Source organism: Chiloscyllium plagiosum, chromosome 4 (genome assembly GCF_004010195.1).
Source record: "Chiloscyllium plagiosum isolate BGI_BamShark_2017 chromosome 4, ASM401019v2, whole genome shotgun sequence".
NCBI classification, from domain to species: Eukaryota; Metazoa; Chordata; class Chondrichthyes; order Orectolobiformes; family Hemiscylliidae; genus Chiloscyllium; species Chiloscyllium plagiosum.
The window spans coordinates 8,256,220-8,277,193 of NC_057713.1; the positions used below are offsets into that span (position 1 = coordinate 8,256,220).

The 20,974-nt window shown below is 40.9% G+C and overlaps 1 protein-coding gene across 10 annotated transcripts in view; it reads left to right on the forward strand.

Moving 5' to 3' along the window:
- Window positions 1-20,974, forward strand: part of LOC122548836 (vacuolar protein sorting-associated protein 13B-like) — a 968,370-nt gene that overhangs the window by 217,952 nt on the left and 729,444 nt on the right. For all 10 annotated transcript variants that reach the window (XM_043687672.1, XM_043687667.1, XM_043687669.1 and 7 more), the window contains one exon: window positions 18,978-19,162. In XM_043687672.1, coding sequence (XP_043543607.1) covers window positions 18,978-19,162 — 185 coding nt within the window. The remainder of the gene's footprint in view (window positions 1-18,977; window positions 19,163-20,974) is intronic.

Sequence of the window (20,974 nt, forward strand, 5' to 3'; positions counted from 1 at the left end):
GTTGTTAGCTTTTTCCTTCAAAGTCCCATGTGAGTATTTTGGGCAGATAATTGAGTGTAAAACTAGAGGAGTGCCTCACTGTCAGAGGTACCAATTTGTGATGAGCTGTTAGAGCAGATGAGGCTTTGGCCGATCTGCAACTAAACTTCCTTTGGCTGGGAGTGTTGGAAAGAAAAGCAGTTTAGAATCCAGGATTCTGCTGTGAACCAAAAGCAGATCCTTTCTCTGTACTTTGTATACTCAAAAGTGGCTCTTATGTACCCTTCACATTTCGCAACACCCTACTTTTTGAGAAAAAAATGTCAACTTAAGATCTAACTTTGTTAAACTTTAATGTTAAAGCCAGAAGAGGCCTGGTAGAAAACAGATTCTGTTCTTCAAGCTTGTCAAGTAGTCCTTTGCTGGAACATTGTAGAGATTAAGGGCAGTCTGGGAGTGAAATGGAGAATTGAAGTGCAAGTAACAAGATGCTTGTCATGTTTCAGGGCGATAAAGGAATCACTCAGTGTTCATTGTAGATGAAACTGCATGTAGTGAATATGTTCCATTAAATTAAGGTGCATTCAGGTGGATAAATCCCCTGGACCTGATCAAGTCCATCCTTGGATGTTGTGGAGGTTAGGGAAGAAGTTGCAGAAGCCCTTGCAGAGATTTTTGCTTCATCTTCAGCCAGTGGAAGGTGGCTAATGTTGTTCCACTGTTTAAGACAGACAGCAAAGACAAGCCAGGGAACTATGGACCAGTGAGCCTGACATCAGTGGTAGGCATTTCGTTGGAGAGGATACTGAGGGACAGGATCGAACCAACATTTGGATAGTGAATGTCTGGTGCGGATAGTCAGCATGGATTTGTGCGCAGGAGCTCATGTTTGACAAGTCTTTTAGAGTTTTTTAAAGAGGTAACCAAGAGGATAGATGGCAGTGGATGTTGTCTGTATGACTTTAATAAAGCCTTTGACAAGGTCCCACATGGCAGCCTAGTTGTCAAAGTAAGGTTGCATGAGATCCAGAGAGAACTCGCTGATTGGATTCAAAATTGGCTCGATAGTAGGGTGCAGAGAGTGATGGTTGAAGGTTGTCACTCGGACTGGAGACCTGTGACTTGTTGTGTGCCACAGAGGTCAGCGTTGAGATCTTTGTTATTTGTTACTTACTTAAATGATCTGATGTGAATATATAAGGCATGATTAGTAAGTTTGTAGTTGATACAAAATTAGGAAGTATTTTGAATAGCGAGATAAGTTATTAAAAATTACAGAGGGATCTTGATTAGATGAGGAAGTGAGTTGAGGATTGGCAAATGCAATTCAATACAGATAAGTGTGAGGTGTTGCACTTTGGAAAGTCAAATCAAGGTAGGACTTGTATAGTAAATGGTAACGTCCTGAGGAGTATTGTGGAACACATGGACCTAGGAGTACAAATACATAGTTGTTTGAAAGTGGTGTTGCAGGTAGACAGGGTGATGAAGAAAGCATTTAGCATATTAGCCTTCATTGCTCAAGGTATTGAGTATAGGATTTAGGATGTTTTGGTACAGTTGTATAAGTCATTGGTGAGGCCACACTTGGAATATTGTGTACAGTTTTGGTCACTCTGTTATAGGAAAGACATACTTAAACTGGAAAGAGTGCAAAGATTTACAAGGATGTTGCCAGGACTCGTGGGCCTGAGTCTCGGGGAGAGGTTGGCCAGGATAGGACTTAATTCCTTGGAATGTAGGAGAATGAAAGGTGTGTAAAATCATGAGGGGCAAAGATAGAATGAACGCATATAATCTTTTTCCTAGGGTTGGGAATCGAAAACTAGAGGGCATAGGTTTAAGGTGAGAGGGGAAAGATTTAAGAAAGACCTGAGGGGCAACTTCTTTAAGCAGAGAGTGGTGCATACATGCAATGGTCTGCCAGAGAAAGTGGTTGATGCAGGTACAATAGCAACATTTAAAAAAAAATTGGATAGTACATGGGTGAGAACATTGAGCTCTAAGACTCCCGAGCATTGGTTAAGGTGAGAACAGGAAGTGGTACATTAAATTCATCAACAAAGGAGCAAATTACTGCAGATACTGGAATCTTTACTGAAAACAAAAAATGCTGAAAATCACAGCGAATCAGGCGGCGTCAGTGAGGAGAGAGCAAGCTAACATCTCAAGTCTCGATGACTCTTCTTCACTGCTGACATGAAGTGTGGAGGGGACAGCATTTACGCAATAGTGGGGAGAGAAAGGGTGATGACAGTGCAGGTTAAGTGATCAGAATTTGATAATGGCAAAACAGTGGTGTGTCTAACTGCTAAACTGATAAGAACAGATGGTCCCACTGGAGTGGGGGGAGAGGGGAGAGAGGACATTATGAGAGAGAATATAACAAGTAAAGCTTAAAGAAAGGGGATAAATGGGAAGGTGAAGGTGGTGAACTCAGTATTAAGTCTAGAAGGCTGTAAAGTCCCTAGTGTGAAGATGAGATGTTGATCCTTCAGTTTGTACTGTGATTCGCAGGAGAATTGCAACACGCCAAAGACAGACAAGTGCACATGCGAGCAGATACTGTGTTAAAATGACTGGCTGCAGGAAGGTTGGCCTCATGCTTGTGCATGGACTGGAGGTGTTCTGCAAAGCAGTCACCCAGTCTGCATTTGGTTTCTCCAAAGGAGTAGACAACACTGGGTGCAACAAGTGCAGTAGACCAGATTGGAGGAGGTACAAGTGAAATGCTGCTTCAGCTGGAAAGACTGTTTAGGCTCTTGGATGTGAACAGAGAACAGGTGAAGGGGCAGATGTCATAGAGATGTACAGCATGGAAACAGACCCTTCGGTCCAACCCATCCATGCCGACCAGATATCCCAACCCAATCTAGTCCCACCTGCCAGCACCCGGCCCATATCCCTCCAAACCCTACCTATTCATATACCCATCCAAATGGCTCTTAAATGTTGCAATTGAACCAGTCTCCACCACATTCTCTGGCAGCTCATTCCATATGCGTACCACCCTCTGTGTGAAAAACTTGCCCCTTAGGTCTCTTTTATATCTTTTACATGGGAAGGTGCCATGGGAAAGGGAGGGAGGGTGTGCTGTTTGTGGACAGTGAGGAATGGACTGGGATTTTTCGGAGGGAAAGAAATGCTGACTGGGACGGAGGGGCAATGGCGTTCTGTTGCAGTTGTCTGAAATGGCAGACGATGATCCTTTGACTGCAGAGGCTCATGCAGTTCCTCTGCTCTCTTGTCATTTTGTTAATTCCCACTTCCTTGATCCTAATTGTCTCCTCTTCTCCATGGATGTCCAGGACTCCCAAGTACCCTTTGTGCTTCAGATTTCCAAAGTTTTTCCCCGTTTAGAAAATAGTCTATGCTTCTATGCTTCTTAATAAATTGCATAACCCCACACTTTTCCACATTGTATTCTTTCTGTCATTTCTTTGCCCACTCTCCTTGGCTGTTCAAATCCTTCTGCGGACTCCCTGCTTCCTCAACATAACCTGTCCCTTCACTGATCTTTGTGTCATCTGGAAACTTAGTATTAATGTCCTCCTTTTCTTGGTTCAGATCGTTAATCAATAACGTGAATAGTTGCAGTCCCAAAGAACCAACAGAAATATAGCACAGGAACAGGCCCTTCAGCCCTCCAAGCCTGTGCCGAACCAGATCCTTTGTTTAAACCTGCCGCCTATTTTCTAAAGATCGTGTGCCCCTTTGCTCCCTACCCATTCATGTGTCTGTCTAGATGTATCTTAATTGACGCGATCGTTCCTGCCATTATCACCTCTGCTGGCAATGTGTTCCATGCCCAACCCCCCACCCTCTGCGTAAAGAACTTTCCACGCATATCTCCCCTAAGCCTTTGCCCCTCACTTTGAACTCATGACCCCTAGTAATTGAGTTCCGCACTCTGGGTAAAAGTATTCACCCTGTTTTTACCTCTCATGGTTTTGTAGACTTCAATCAGGTCCCACTTCAACCTCCATCTTTCTAATGAAAATAATCCTAATCTATTCAACCTCTCTTCATAGCTAGCGCCCTCCATACCAGGCAACATCTTGGTGAACCCTCTCTGTACCCTCTCCAAAGCATCCACATCCTCCTGGTAATGTGGTGACCAGAACTGTACACACTATTCCCGACACTGAAGTCTGCAGAACTCCTCAAAGTCACTGGCTGCCATCCTGAAAAAGACCCCTGTTATGGACCAGTCAAAACCCTATTAAAATATTCAGAAGATAGTCAAGACCTAACTTTTCTTATTTTAAAGCTAAGTGCCAGGCATTGCATTCCAAATGCAATTCGATTGGTCAAACTACAAGCAAAACACATTTTATTCATACACGACAGTTTCTTCCTCCTTTTGTTGTATTTTAACTAGAGTAGTTTAACTATACTGGAAAACGTAACAGAATGATAGATTATCTAACTACTAAATAGCAATTAGTCCAGTGTAGTAACATCCCATAGACACACCCCTGGCAAAGGCAAAATTCAATAAAATAGATTGTCTCTCAGGCAATTCTCCAGTCCAGGAGGAAAGCCATCAAGAGAAAACTCTGAAAGAGAGAGTAGCAGGGACAGATTTATTGCAGCTTCCAAGTCCCAGCTTCAAGACCCCGGCAAATGCTACTGAAATACTGAAACTAAAAATCCTGGTTCTGTGGGAGTTTGCCCCACCCATTCAGGCTGCTTCTATTATTCCAACTTTTTAAAAAAAAACTCCCAAGGCCTCATGAGCCGTTCACCTTATGGGCTTTCAGCATGTAGCTTGGCACTTCGATCTTAAGGAGAAAGTGAGGACTGCAGATGCTGGAGATCAGAGCTGAAAATGTGTTGCTGGAAAAGTGCAGCAGGTCAGGCAGCATCCAGGGAACAGGAGAATCGACGTTTCGGGCATAAGCTCTTGTAGGTAAAGATACCTGCCAGTATCCTCTGAATAAGTCCAACATTGTAATATAAGTTGCTTGTCCTACCAAGCAAACTTCTCCTCTGCATCAAATTCCTACATTGCCTCCAAATTCCCCAAGCTACATACTCACTTTGTTTTGTCTCACTCTGGATGGATCTTTTCTTTCTGACTATGCGAAGCTTACTGACATAACTTATGACTGTGATGGAGTACGCTCCATTTGCCTGGATGAGTGCAGTTCCAACAATCTCAAGAATCTCAGCATCGTCCAAGCCAAAGCAACCAATCAAAGCACCACATCTGCAGTGTGTGCCATTGATGAGGTGTGCTGCAGAAATTCATCAAGGTTCCTTTAAATATCACCTCTCAAACACATGACCCACTACCATCTAGAAGGATGAGTGGCAGATACATGCAAACAGCACCACCTGCAAGTACCTCTCAAAATGCCACTCACCATCCTGACTTAGAAAATGCACTGTCATTCCTTCAGTGCCACGGGTCACTTCCATCCAAACAGCATTGTGGGTGTACTTACATCAAATGAACTACAATGGTTGAAAAAGGCAATTCTCGATCACCTTCCCAGGTGCAACCAGGGATGGGGAACAGCCTGTGACATCTACATCCCATGAATGAATTTCAAAAAAGAAAATAAAACAAAGTAAGAAGGAACTAGTTCTGGAGGGAAAGATAATGTTGAAATAATAGTTGAATTTTGACTTGTGTTGGGGTCAGGTGAAATGTTAACATTCAAAACATCTGAAACTAGAAATTTGTACATGCCCACTTCTGGTTTGAACGAAGGTGGGAGATGGGTCAATCATTTAGCTGTTATCACCAGGGTGGTGAACCTACATTTTGTAGGCATTTCATTTTTAACTCTTATCAACCAGCTTTCCCAGGTATTGAGAAACCTAAGAAGTGAAAGGAGATAAACAGCTTTATCTCAATAAATGTCTTTACAGAGCTGCTTGTGGGCCATGAGTAACAGAAGTGTAACCTCCAGATTTAACAATCTACTCAGTTAACACATTGCTCGCTTCCATATTTCCCTCCCCTGTTGCCCATGATTCCTCTCATCCCCACCTCAAACTTCCTGGTAACCCCTTTCCTGGTGTTATGCTGTCTGCTTCCCCACTGTCTTGGTATGTAGTCTGTCAATATTTTTAGTTCTCTATTTCTTGAACGGAAACAATGCCTAGGCACAGTCCTGGATTGAAATCCACATAATGGATCTTTTGGACAGTTTTTTGACTTTAAGGAGGAGGTAGATGTGGGCTGTGGTATGTTGACATGAGGAGAAGAGAACAGTGTCTGTTTGGGAAATAATAGATGTTTGGTGAATTTGGTCATGATGTAACGGAAGGTCGGAGGAGATGCCAGAGTGTTGACATTCAGCCTCTGCAAACTAGATATCTTTTTGCCAAGAAGTAACTCCACCTCTTGTCAGCAAGTGTAAAGACAACATTGGGTTGCATTCGCTTTATAACCTAATTATGTTCAACAGAGGAAGAAAATTGAGTGTGAATATTACATTAAGACCATATTCCCAGCGCTAATGTACCAGCAAATAATTTATAGCACTCTGATTATATTCACAGCTGTACATTGGGTTCAAAGGTTTGTGGTAATATTTATCTTTGTTACTGTAATGGAAATATGAGGTGTCAACTAATGATGAAAAAAAAAGACAAGCTTAAAAGAGCAGTGTGAAATAATGCGTTCTGTTTGTACAGTCTGGCAGCCATGAGGCATAAGGTGTTGAGCAATCCTCTTTGGCAGTGGCTTTGAAGCTACTGCTGTCTCTCATATGTATGGCTTAGTGGCATAACACATTTATAAATGCATCCGAGCTCTTTGATTAAATCTTTGTGGGATTCAAAGAGTTCACACACACCATCAACCCCACAAGAGATTTTGTTTTCATAGTTGTTTTCTTGAGTTCTACTTCTGTGCTGTTGTGAAAAACAGTCAGACATCAATCATTGGATGAAATATATAATCCACACTTGATAAATCATCTGTCTTGTTTCATGTTTCATGCTGCAAAATCTAGTCAATCCAGAATTGAGCCATGCAGTTTTTGGCATTAATTATAGTAACTGGGAATGCACAGAACAACTTAGCTATTTAAGTTGTAGATTCTCTTCAAATGAATGAATCACAATAAATGTAATTTTTATAGTACTTTAAAAGTAGTAAAATCATCAAGCAACTTCATAGAAGTGTAATCAAGCAAAATTTAATGCAGAGAAATGTTAGGACAGAAAGTTGGTCAAAAAATAGGTTTGAGAAGAGACTGGTAAGAGAGGTGGAAGTAGTGATAGAATTACAGGAAATATGACCAAGGCAGCTGTAGGAAATGGCTGCCAGTGACACAAGAATTCAACCAATTTATGCAGAGAATGATAGAGATCTGGAAGACTGTAACACTGGTAGAGGTGACAAATAAGAAGGGACCCAGCCATGGAGAAATTTGAAAGTCTGAATGAAACGTTAAAATTGAAAGGTTGTCAGGCTGGATTAGTGAACAAACGAATGATAGGTAAGTAGGATTTGATATGAGTTGGGGCATAGGTTTTGGATGAGCTCAGGTTTATGGAGACTTATGTGTTGGAGTGGTCATTTCTAGAGGTACGAGAGACATAACGGTGTTTGAGTAAGATGAGTTATTGGCCTTAAATTTTGTTGTATGGTCAAGCAAACAATTCTTCACGTGCAGTGATGTAGAGAAGATCTGAAGATCATGTTTATTTTCATATTAGCTATGTTTATTGAGTGAAAAATATCTTGAAAGAATGTGTACTGATTAGCAGCTAATGTTAAAGAGAATCTTTAAGTCTTCTCGGCATGTAAATTGTATTAAAGGAGGATTTTTGAATGCAGAGCGACAAGGCCATGGCTGGGATACTAAATGAGTTACTTTGGCCATAAGATATAGGAGCAGAATTAGGCCATTTGAATCATTGTGTCTGATCCACTATTTGATAATGCTAATGTGTTTCTAAACATCGTTATCCTGCTTTCTCCCCTTAAACCTTGATCCACATATTAGTCAAGAACCTATCTATCTTTGTCTTAAAGTCATATTTGGTACTTCGTCTCCACAGCCTTCTGTGGCAACGAGTTCCACAAATTCACCACCTGGCCAAAGAAAGTCGTCCTCATCTTAGTTTTAAAGGGTTGTCCATTCAAACTGAAGCTATGTCCTCGGATCCTGTCTCTCCTACCAGTGGAAACATCTTCTCCGTGGCTACTCTATTCAGCCCTCTCAGTATTCTCTAACTTTCAATTGGATCCATCCCTCCCCCATTCCTTCTAAACTCCATTGAACGCAGACCTAGAGTCTTCAATCGTTCCTCATATGACAAGCCCTTCATTTCTGGCATCATTCTTGTGAACCTTCTCTGGATCCCTTCCAACACCAGCGGATCCTTCTGTAGGCCAAAAACTAGATTAGGTTACCTACAGTGTGGAAACAGGCACTTCGGCCCAACAAGTCCACACCGACCCTCCGAAGAGCAACCCACCCAAACCCATTCCCCTGCATTTACCCCTGACTAATCCACCTCACACTTTGGGCAATTTAGCATGGCCAATTCACCTGACCTGCACATCTTTGGATTGTGGGAGAAAACTGGAGCACCTGGAGGAAACCCATGCAGACACTGGGAGAATTGCAAACTCCACACAGACAGTTGCCCAAGACGGGAATCGAACACAGGTCCCTGGCGCTGTGAACCACCGTGCCGCCCATAAACTGTTCATAATATTCCAAATGTGGTCTGATAAGAATCTTATAGATCCTCAGCAGTATCGTCCCTGTTCTTGTCCTCTAGCCCTTTTGAAATAAATGCTAACATTGCATTTGTCTTCCTAAGTGCCAACTGAACCTGCATGTTAACCTAAAGAGAATCCTGAACTAGGACTACCAAATCTTTGTGCTTCGGATTCCAGAAGCCTTTCCCTATATAGAAATTAGTCAAAGCCTCTGTCAAAATGCATAACTTCACACTTTCCAACATTGTGTATCTTCTGCCACTTTTTGCCCACTTGCCTAGCCTGTCCATGATCTTCTGTAATCTCCACCTAACTTTTGTGTCATCTGCAAACTTAGCAACATTGGCCTCAGTTCCTCTGACGAACGGTCGCCAGGTCCGAAGCCTTGACTCTGCTTTCTATTCACAGATGCTGCCAGATCGACTGAGTTTCTCCAGGTGTTTTTGTTTTTGTTCCCTCATTTCCTTTGTCCAGATTGTGATATGTAACATGAATAGCTGTGGTCCCAACACTGATCCCCATGGAACATCAATGGCTGTGATGGAAGTGATTTTGTTTAGGAGGAGGTTAATGGTGGTTGCATTGCTAGGATGTAAGAAGCCAAACAAGATTTAGGCCATACACATAGTGCTGCCAGAGTACCAAGATTAATGTAGAGATCTATAAAGAAAAAATAGTGCTAAAAGCTTTTTGCAATTTTTAAAAACCCTTTAAGGTATAAATGACTTTGTGAAGAAGCAGATGGTTTTTATAAATAATTAATTTGAAAAGTGTTTGAATGTTCATTAATTTACAACTTGATAGTCAGAATATGTTCATTTTGTTTTAGCGATAACACCCAGCTGTATCTGAATATTGCACATATTTAAGTTAGTAGCCAATTAATGCAAGCACTTATTACATAGAATTCTGCCCAGGATTTTACTAGCATTGCAACAAAATAATATAATTTGGATTTCACACTTAAACAATATCACTGAGCAACTTCAACTTTTTGTTGCCTTTTGGTATAATCTCACATTTGCCATCTCGCTGGTGCCCACAAAGGCTACATAGTATTGTGGTGCATAGCAGATTTCAAACAGACCTAACAATTTGAAGTTGAGTAGTTATCAGCAGTCCCACTCAAGTCCTGACCTCATTGCAGCCTTGGTCCAGACATGACCAGAAGAGCTGAATTGCAGAATGGAAACAGTGGTAACTAGCTTTGATATCAAGGCAGCGTTTGACTGAGTCTGGCATCAAGGAACTCTAGCAAAACTGGATTCGGTGGAATCATGGGGGATAACTTTCTACTGGTGGGAGCCATACTTAAAACAAGGGCAGATGTTTTTGTTTTTTGAAATTAACCACAGGGCATCACTGCTGGAGCTTCAAAGGTTAGTTTTCTCATCTACTTCTTCCTCAATGATCTTCCCTCTAACGTCAGAGGTGGGAATGCTTGCTGATACTTACACACTGTTCAGCATTATTCACAATGACTCCGATAATGAAGCTGTCCTAGTCTCCTTGCAGCAGGACCTGGACAACATTTAGGCTTTGGCTGATAAGTGGCAATTAATATTTTTTTCCACACAAGTGGCGAGAATCACCATGTTCAACAAGAGGGAATCTACCTATCGCCGAACATCTCTGAATTCCCAGTATCAACATCAAGGGCATTGACATTGACCAGAAACTGAACTGGACTATCCATATACTGTGGCTTCATGTGCAGGTCAGAGTTTGGGAATTCTGCCCCAACTCCTCAAAAACTGCCTACTATCTAGAAGACACAAGTCAGGAGTGTGATGATATATTGTCAACTTGCCTGGATGTGTAAGTCTTCAACAACACTCAAGAAGCTCAGCACCATCCAGGGTAAAGCAGCCTGCTTGATTGCACTCCATGTAACTCCTTCACCGTTCACTTCCTTTGCCACTGATGCATTGTAGCTGCAAACTGTATCACAAGGTACAATTCAACAAGGCTCATGACCCTTACCACTTAAAAGGACAGGGCAGCCAATGCAAATAATATATTAGGCCTGCTTAATATTTTAATATCCTTTTTGTAACGTATTTTCTTTTCTTTTATTTCCCTCTCTTATGCTGCATGTTCTTTCAGGCATGGGTGACCTACTCCAAAGCTTCTGATATTTCTGCTTTAAATTGTATTTTGAATGGTAGTCCATATGGTTCAAATGGCATGTATCCATGCTTCTGCTAGACTCAGACTGAATTTGTGCAGCAAAACTTTTTGTTAGTGCTTTTGTATGAATCACTTCTCTTTATATATGAAACCTTAACTCTAGTCATATTACAGTCATAGCTTCTGAAGTGTATACCCAAACCTGACTTAAATAGTCTGTGTTAGTCCCTTGTAGGCATAATACACTCTTTGAGGAAGTACTCCTACATGCACTTTAGGAATTCTGTTTCCTTCTGTCTATTAACTTCATACCTGTTCCTTTGAGTGGGTCATTGAAAAATTTTAGAAGTGTAATCTTTTTTTCACTTGTCTCCTTGATTTGTCTCTCGTTTTTATTTTCCATTTGCCTTCCACAAATTATGCAGTACAAATAGACCAATGTAACCATCCTCTTTTATCTGTAGACACATTACCTTTGCCCGAGGCTAGAATTGCCTTAGACAGTCACAATAAATTCACAAATCTATCATATCATCTTACCTTGCTTCCAAGTCGGTTGAGGAATTGTTTGCAATTGTTGAGAAAATTACTAATTTGCGATCTCATGATTATGCCAGCATTTTAAACAGTGTTAGCTAACAGAATGTGTCCTTGATTTTCTCTGTGCTAAAATCTTGCCTATAAGATGCTTGCTATCTATGGCAAATCCTAGTAGTCAACTACATGTTGGAGACATTTGACTTTTTCTGGAATGGCTTCTGTTTCTATACTGTAAGATATTTTTGGTGTTACATTTCAAGTTGTTTGTATTTTCTCATTCTCTTTTGGCACCTGTTTTACCCTTAGTCTGATCCTATGTGGTAAAAACCAGGACTGCAGATATTGGAAACCAGATTCTAGATTAGAGTGGTGCTGGAAAAGCACAGCAGTTCAGGCAGCATCCGAGGAGCAGGAAAATCAACGTTTCAGGCAAAAGCCCTTCATCAGGAATAGAGGCAGAGTGCCTGCAGGGTGGAGAGATCCTATGTGGTCTTAGACTTGGGTTATTGATTGCCCTTTCTTTTTTTGGTACAAACTTCATGAATCTTGTTTCTCTCCCCTGTTACCTGTTTTGTTTCTGTTTATGCTGTGTTGTTTCCCTTCTGTACCTGTAGTGCATTTTATTCCATACTTTGTACTATGTTTTGGAGAAGCTACCATGATGATCTGACCATAGTGTGGTTTGAGGCAGCCTTGATGGACTAGCTGGTCTATTCTTGCCTGTGAATTTCACAAGTTTGTTTGTACTGCTTGTACTCTTTTAATCTTCAAACTAAAAATATTCCATTATGCCCACATACTTGTGCAGCTTGTGATCTGAAACCAGCAGTAAAACTCGGACCATGTTTTGTACTCTACAACTACAAATCTTGGATTTATAATACAACGACAGACAAACAATGACTACTTTTGTTCAAAACTCCTGAGATCAGTCTGTATTTTATGACCAACTTGGATGTGATGCAGTGTAAAATATAATACATGTTTTATTTCTGAATTTGATTACTTTTTGAATTATAATTAACAGGGAATTATTGCTGATTTGGATTTTGTTATTCCATATGACTTAACTACGTAGAATACTGTTCATTGTATCATATACAACACTCTTAGCTTTAGTGTCAGCTTTGACCACAACTTTGCCATTGAAATGTATCTGTGTAGATTGTACATTCCAAGTGTCGGGTGCTGTCAAAGTATGTTGGACCAGTAATGTGCACAGTGCAGTAATAAAAAAAAAACTAGTTAGAACTTGCTGTTATTTTGGAAAAAATGAACATACAGTTTTACATTGCACAGGATATGAGTAATAATCAAAATGAAATTTTTGGAAACATTCTGCGGGTTTCAGGCTTGCATTTTGGGACTCTATGTAAACCATTAAAGCCAGCTGCTTGTTGTAATATTCCTTCAGTCTTAGGCAGGTGTTGATTTTGAAAGCATGAATAGCGGTTCTTTAAGTCTGCACATACTAAATCCTGTGAACAAAAACTACTTACCTGTACCAAATAGTATGTTTTCATCAGTATCAATGAGAAGAATTTTCAATATGATTTTCATTAAGGCAACTTAATTGTTTTGATCATTTAAATTTCCACTTTTTTTTTGTAGGGGATGCAAGGAGTGGAGAGAAAGAGACCTGTCAATCACTCTAGTTCTGAATTTATACTGGACTTTTTCCAAGTTTTCTTTTAATGAGATGCTTGATCTGCTGGTTTTATCGAGATTTATTTTCCCTGGGAGTATAGAGTTTGACCTAATTTTTATAGACCTAAACCTGGAAAACGTACACATGTTTTGCAGAGAACTGTGGTGTATTACACACTTCACTACTTAATGAGTCTGCATGCAAGACTGTGAGAATGACGAACTTAAATCAACAATGTTTTATAAAATTCTGACTTTCGAGCTCAATTCTGATGAGCTGAAAGGATCATCCACTTGGTCTGTTTTCAATTACTTTCTTTTAAGAAAAAGCTTATCTTGCTCTTCCCCACGCACCCCCCCCCCATCTCCAATGCAGACGGCCATGCCCCCCACCACCTTTTGTTTTTGAAATTTGCATTTCTCAAGGGTAGAGTACACTTTAGGCTGATCATTCTAATTAAGCGCTCTGGACAGCCAATGCCAGAAGGTTATTCCATGCTGGCATATTTGCAGATGAGGCTGATCCTATTAACAATTTATACATTCCAGAAGGTATTGCATTCTCAAATACCCCCAAATGACTTGTACTGAGGTCAGTTGTAGTGTCCTACTGCTGTTTGTTTAAGATTAAACAATTTGACATATATTTGTGATTGAATCCAGAGTCTTTCTTAGCTTGTAGATTAATAAAGTTGAAAGGAATGTCAAGTGTGACGTTTGGTGTATGAATTGGGACTGCATCAGGAAACTATTTCCTGAATTGACATCTCAGCTGCAAGTCCAAAAACACTCACTTTATAAAAATAAAACACTGCAGTTGCTGAAAATCTGAAATAAAAACAGAAAATGCTGATCAGGTCTGGCAGCATCTGTGGTGAGGGAAACAATTGATAATTTAGGTCAAAGGCCTTTTTTTGAAGTCATCAATCTGAAATATTAACCAAGCTTCTCTCTTCACAGAACCAGGTTTAACTACTGTTAGTTAGGTGGTCACAGTTTAATGTGCTGAAGCTGGAAGAGAGAGGAACTAACTACCAGTAAATGAAACAAAAAACAGAAATTACTGGAAAGGCTCAGAAGGTCTGTCAGCATCTGTGTAGAGAAATGAGAGTTAATGTTTCAGGTCGAGTGGCCCATCCTCAGAGCTGCAAGTTCTCGGGGTGGGGGGAGTTAACCTGAAATGTTAAATCTCATTTCTCTCCACAGATGCTACCAGACCTGCTGAGCTTTTTCAGCAACTTCAGTTTTTTTGTTTCTGACTTGCAGCAGTTCTTTTGGTTTTATTCACTAATAAATGAAATTCGGAATGTGATGATATCAGAAGATGAAAGTAGATTTAATTAAAGCCAAAAACTGATTCCTTTTGGGAAAATGTTAGATGTAGCAAGTGATAGCTCGTAATCACTGAACACTCTGCAATTTGTCAAAGAGTGTGGTGCTGTAAAAGCACAGCCGGTCAGGCAGCATCCGAAGAGCAAGAGAGTCAATGTTTCGAGCATAAGCTCTTCATCAAGAATTTGCCCCACACCAGGTCCTAGCTTCTAGCCCTGCCATGTTTTTACCATCCCCCAGACCTCCCCTCACTGCGAATGAATGATTAATCCTCAGTAAAGGCCTCATCTTCATCCCACTACGCTTCCGAATCAATGGTTCAACATGCGTTGTGTCACCTATCTTTTGTTCCATCGCCTCCACCTCTGTGCTTATTTTTTCCTTCAGGACTCCCACCCACCCTCCGAGGATCCCTTTTCCCGACTCCAACAGACTCCATCCACCTGGACACCCCGTTCTGGTCTGTTACCCGCCCTCGATCCTTTCATTTTGAACTGCCGCTGTGACATTAACCACCTCAACCTGTCCACCACTTTCACCCACTTCAACCTCTCACTCTTGCAATGTGCAGCCCTTCACTCCTTTTGCTGTAACCCCAAACTCACCAGCAAACCAGCAGACATGAGGGAATCTGTGGTAGTTTGGTGCACCAACCTCTACATTGGTGAAGCCAGGTGCCAACTCGCGAACAGCTCCCCCTACTGCCCCCTTGACTACGACCCTCATCAGCAAACTATCATCTCCCAGACCATCCACAATATCATCACCTGAGGGGACCTGCCACCAACAGCCTCCAACTTCACAGTACAGGAACCCCGCACCGCTAGGTTCTACCTCTTACCCAAAATTCACAAACCTGACTGCCCCAGTCAACGCATTGTCTCAGCCAGCTCCTGCCTCACTGAACTTTTCTCCGTTGACATTCCTGGTGAAGAGCTTATGCTCGAAACGTCAACTCTCCTGCTCCTCTGATGCTGCCTGACCGGCTGTGCTCTTCTAGCACCACACTTTTTGACTCTGATCTCCAATATCTACAGTCCTTAGTTTCTTCCACTCTGCAATTTATAGCAGACTGGAGAAAATGGCTATTGCATGCACCAAAATGCAGATGGAGATTGTATTGTAAGCTTACAGTATGATTGTAGATGATTTGTAAATAAAGTTTAAAAGTTTTGGGTTATTGAGGACTGGTTAATGGAACTTTGCAGGGCAGTATAGGATTGCCTATAAATTATAGTTTTTATGTTTGGAAGTTTTGATCCAGGCTCAAACATACTTGGAAAGGTTATACTTGAAGTTAGGAAAAAGACATACATGAATGGTGGATGAGATGAATTAATGGAAAAAGGTTTAATGTTTTGCAGGAGAATCTGGCCAGTCTGACACTTGTTTGATATTGACATCTTTGAGATTGACCTATCCAGAGCCACTCTGAATACAAAAACTATGGTCAGAGTGTTGTCTGTCATTTACTTTTAGTTGAGCAGCATACTATTAAAACCATTACTTCCAACTGCCCACCATTTACTGCAGTTCTTTTTGCAACTTTGTCATTCTACTTTGTGTTCTACAGCTTTAATTTCTCAATTGTCCCAATACCTTCTTCTTGATTGACTGCTAGTTCCGATCTCGTTCTGATACCAAAGCCATTGATGCCAAGGACGTGGCATCTCTGATCTTACCATTCTTACCCTTTTATCCTTATCTAAGTGCTATATCAAGGGTAAGTAGAGATTCTGACACCCATGAGGGCATTCTTGGTTCTTTCAAGCTAGATTGAGACCTCACTTGTTCAAGACCTGCTTTTCAAGCTATTCCAGTGTGATGCTTTCAGAGATCCTGCAGAAATGTATCAGTTTGGTTCATATCCTAGGCCTGTGCTGCTGAGCGCCATGTATTAGTTATTTAATAAAACAGTCATACTGGTCATCATCATCCTTTAACAAACATTTGTTGTGACTTTGCCAAAAATGAAAAGCAGTACTTTTTCTAAATGGTAATGGTTATTCAGTAAAGATGAGTTTGAAGCCTATCTGGGGTTTGAATATAAAAACCCCCTTTAACAATTAATGGAAAGGAGCCCATATCATTTCCTTTGATTTCTTCCAAAGTAGCTGAGAAAATATTTATCATGTGCGTAATCCAATTGTCACAATGGAAAGAGATGAACACAGAACAAGCTGGACAAAATGTTACACTGGCTCAAAGCTTTCCATATCAGCTTACTTTTTTTAAAATTTGGTGTTCGGGTGTTACTGGCAAGGTGACATTTATTGATCATTTCTCTTAAATCTCATAAGTTGTTTGTGGCTGTCCTCTTGGACAATTGTGTAGTTATGATGGTGGGGTTCTTTTAATTGGAAAGAGTTTGCCTCCTGTGGCAGTAGGAGAATAGTGATATATTTCATTATAAGGATGATGTATCACTTGGTGTTTATGGTGATGCTGTGATTTTGATGCTTGTTTTCTTGGTAACAAAAGTCATGTGGCTCAGAGATGATATCAAGATAAGACTGGTGAATTGCTGCACTCAATCCATACTGTAGCTACTGTATACCAATGGTAGACAGGTTTGACATTGAGCATAAAAGCATGACTAATGGTTAACTGGAAGATATTCTTAACTAACCTACTCAGACATGTTATGCCTGGAGCAGATGGGACTTGAACTTTGGTCAAAGAGGTTAGTGTGGCTACATCATAGATAAGGTGGAAGTAGCAGATCTAATATATTTGGATTTTTAGAAGACATTTGATAAAGCACCACACATTAGGGTGGCACGGTGGCACAGTGGTTAGCACTGCTGCCTCACAGCGCCAGAGACCTGGGTTCAATTCCCGCCTCAGGCGACTGACTGTGTGGAGTTTGCACATTCTCTCCGTGTCTGCGTGGGTTTCCTCCGGGTGCTCCGGTTTCCTCCCACAGTCCAAAGATATGCAGGTCAGGTGAATTGGCCATGCTAAATTGCCCGTAATGTTAGGTAAGGTGTAAATGTAGGGGTATGGGTGGGTTGTGCTTCGGCGGGTCGGTGTGGACTTGTTGGGCCGAAGGGCCTGTTTCCACACTGTAAAGTAATCTAATCTAATCTAATCTAATTAGACTATTTAATAAGATAAGAACTTAATGTGTTGGATTAGCATATTAGTATGGATAGAGGATTAGCTAGCTAATTGAAGACGGTGAGTTCAGGTAAAGAGGGGTGCTATTTTCAGTATGGGAACCTGTAACTTATGGAATGCCATAGGGATCAGTGTTGGGACCACAATTAGCTTCAATACATATTAATGACTTGGATGAGAATGGGAATGTACTAAAGCCAAGTTTGCAGATGACAGAAAAATAGCTGGGAAGGCAAGCAGTCAGCATGACACAGAGGGATAAGGCAGATTAAACCAGAGGGCAGAAACTTGGCAGTTGGAATATACTGTGGGGAAATATGATGTTATGCACTTTGGCAGGAAGAATAAAAAAGTTGAATATTTTTTAAAAGGAGAAAGAAAGCAGAAAGTAAAAACACAGGTGGATTTAGGTTGGGCATTTACTTATTGGAAGTTTAAAAGAATGAGAAGTGACCTTATTGAAACGTGCAAGAGTCTTAAACGAGTTGACAGAGTAGGAAGGTTGTTTCTCCTTGTGGGATAGTCTAAGACCAGAGGGACTTATCTCAGAATAAGGGGTTATCCATTCAAGACAGAGAAGAGGATAAATTTCTTCTCTCAGAAGCCAGTGAATCTATGGAATTTGTTACTGCTTGGAGATGTAGAAGTTACATTGTTAAATTTATTCAAAACTGAGAACTTTTTCATCAGTAAGGGAATGGACGGTTATGGGGATAAGGCAGGAAAGTGGCGTTAAGGATTTTTAGGTCAGCTGCAATCTCATTGAATGGCAAAACAGACTTGATAGGCTGAATGGTCTATTTCTGCGCCCATTCCTTTATGGCCATAAGGTAGGGTAATACAGGCTGAAGTAATTGGGTTCATCTTTTCCTTGAAAATGGTCATTACTTGGCACTTATGCGGGCTACTAAAATAAAACAAAGAACTGCAGATGCTGAAAATCTTGAAGATAAACAGAACTTGCGGGAGAAACTGAGCAGGTCTGGCAGCATCTGTGGAGAGAGAAACGTGTGTTACGGAACTCAAAACGTGGTTTGGTTACTTAGGTGGTCCAAATGTTTCTGCCACTTGTCACCGAATGTCTAATACTCTTGTTTCTAAGGAATAGTAACTGTCAGTATTTCAGCATTTTAGATAAACACTATAATGTAAAATAATTTGTTGGGTAGGGCATACGCAGGGAACATGTTTCCACTCGTGGCGTTTGAGAACTGGGGCTCATGAATGTGAGATGCTCACTAATAAATCCAATCAAGAATTTACGGGAGATCTCTTAACTCAAAATCCGGAGCACTTGCTGCTAAATGGAATAGTTGAGATAAATTTACAGGTAAGTTAGAAAAGTACATAAGGGAGAAAAGAATAGAGGATCTATGCCTTTGTGTGAGTCCAGTTAAGGTGGGAGGAAGATTGGAGCTTATGAGGCATGGACACTAATTTAGATTGAGTGGCCTGGTTCAGTGGTGTAAAATTATTTTTCGGATATGTCCTATGAAAGTTCACACCTTGATTAATTTCAATTTGTGTTCAATAGGTTGAAACGTCCATTTGTCCCGACTACAGAGTGCATATTTGAATTGCCCAGTCTGACTTTACAAGCTACGAGGGCCCAGACCTTACTGCTGCAAAGCATTTTACAGAGTTGGACACACAATACGGGAACATCAGTATCATTGCCAGTAGATGAAGCTTTACTTAAGGACATCTTCAGACCTTCAGGTAAGACGTCTTTTTATTAATTGCAACCATTATTCAATCTGTGGCTCAAAGCTAGGCCACGTACCTCAGTACGATTGGCCACCCAGCAACCAAATACTGGTATTGAATGCAGCTCCTATCAAAATCATTTTTCGTGCATTTGATGAGTTTTGTTATTTGGACCGCTGCTGTGTTGCTTCATTTCATACCAATTTCAGCAAAGAAAAGTGACTTTTTAGGTTGGGTCCCGCTTCACGATAACAGAGAAATTTAATGATCACTTTAAGGAGCTCAAGTTTCTTCACGTGGAATTGGAAGAGAGAAAGATGAGGAGAAATCGGTGGAATTATGAATGTTTAAATGATCATGTAAAAACTGTAGAATCTATTCATCTTTACACAGAAATAATTTAGTTTTGTTTTCTTTTGAAACGTGTTGCTTTTCCACTAAGGATTATGGATAGTCAACATGGCATTGTGCGTGGGAAATCGTGTCTCACAAACTTGATTGAGTTTTTTGAAGAAGTAACGAAGAAGATTGATGAGGGCAGAGCAGTAGATGTGATCTATATGGACTTCAGTAAGGCGTTCGACAAGGTTCCCCATGGGAGACTGATTGATTAGCAAGGTTAGATCTCACGGAATACAGGGAGAGCTAGCCATTTTGATACCGAACTGGCTCAAAGGTAGGAGACAGAGGGTGGTGGTGGAGGGTTGTTTTTCAGACTGGAGACCTGTGACCAGTGGAGTGCCACAAGGATCGGTGCTGGGCCCTCCAATTTTTGTTATTTATATAAATAATTTTGATGCGAGCAAAAGAGGAACAGTTAGTAAGTTTGAAGATGACACCAAAATTGGAGGTGTAGTGGACAGCGAAGAGGGTGACCTCAGAGATTACAACAGGATCTTGACCAGATTGGCCAGTGGGCTGAGAAGTGGCAGATGGAGTTTAATTCAGATAAATGTGAGGTGCTGCATTTTGGGAAAGCAAATCTTAGCAGGACATATGCACTTAATGGTAAGGTCCTAGGGAGTGTTGCTAAACAAAGAGACCTTGGAGTGCAGGTTCATAGCTCCTTGAAAGTAGAGTCGCAGGTAGATAGGATAGTGAAGAAGGCGTTTGGTATGCTTTCCTTTATTGGTCAGAGTATTGAGTACAGGAGTTGGGAGGTCATGTTGCGGCTGTACAGGACATTGGTTAGGCCACTGTTGGAATATTGTGTGCAATTCTAGTCTCCTTCCTATCGGAAAAACGTTTTAATGCAGAGGGTGGTACGTGTATGGAATGAGCTACCAGAGGATGTGGTGGAGGCTGGTACAATTGCAACATTTAAGAGGCATTTGGATGGGTATACGAATAGGAAGGGTTTGGAGGGATATGGGCCGGGTACTGGCAGGTGGGATTAGTTTGGGTTGGGATATCTGTTCGGCATGGTTAGATCTCACGGGTTGGACCGAAGGGTCTGTTTCCATGCTGTACTTCTCTATGACTCTAAGTGCCACAAGTGCTATTATCTTAATATTAAAACTGCTCTGTGTTGGAAGAATACATTCCAGCTTTAAAAAAACAAGAGTTTTACAGAAGGGTAGTTTCTTTTCCCCCAAAAGAAGACAGTGTAGGATTCCCTAAAAAGTTAGTAGCTTCCAATTGAAGCAGTCGTGGAATGATTAAAATTTCGTACTTCATTACATTAAGATAGGAAGCTCAAAAATAAACCCATGTTTCACAAAAGAACAATACTTGAATTTTAGGACATTCTGGGGCAAATGTTGAAATTTTCAACTGTCATTTGTGAGAGCATTGCACTGAAGTCATATGCACAATCTTTAGAAG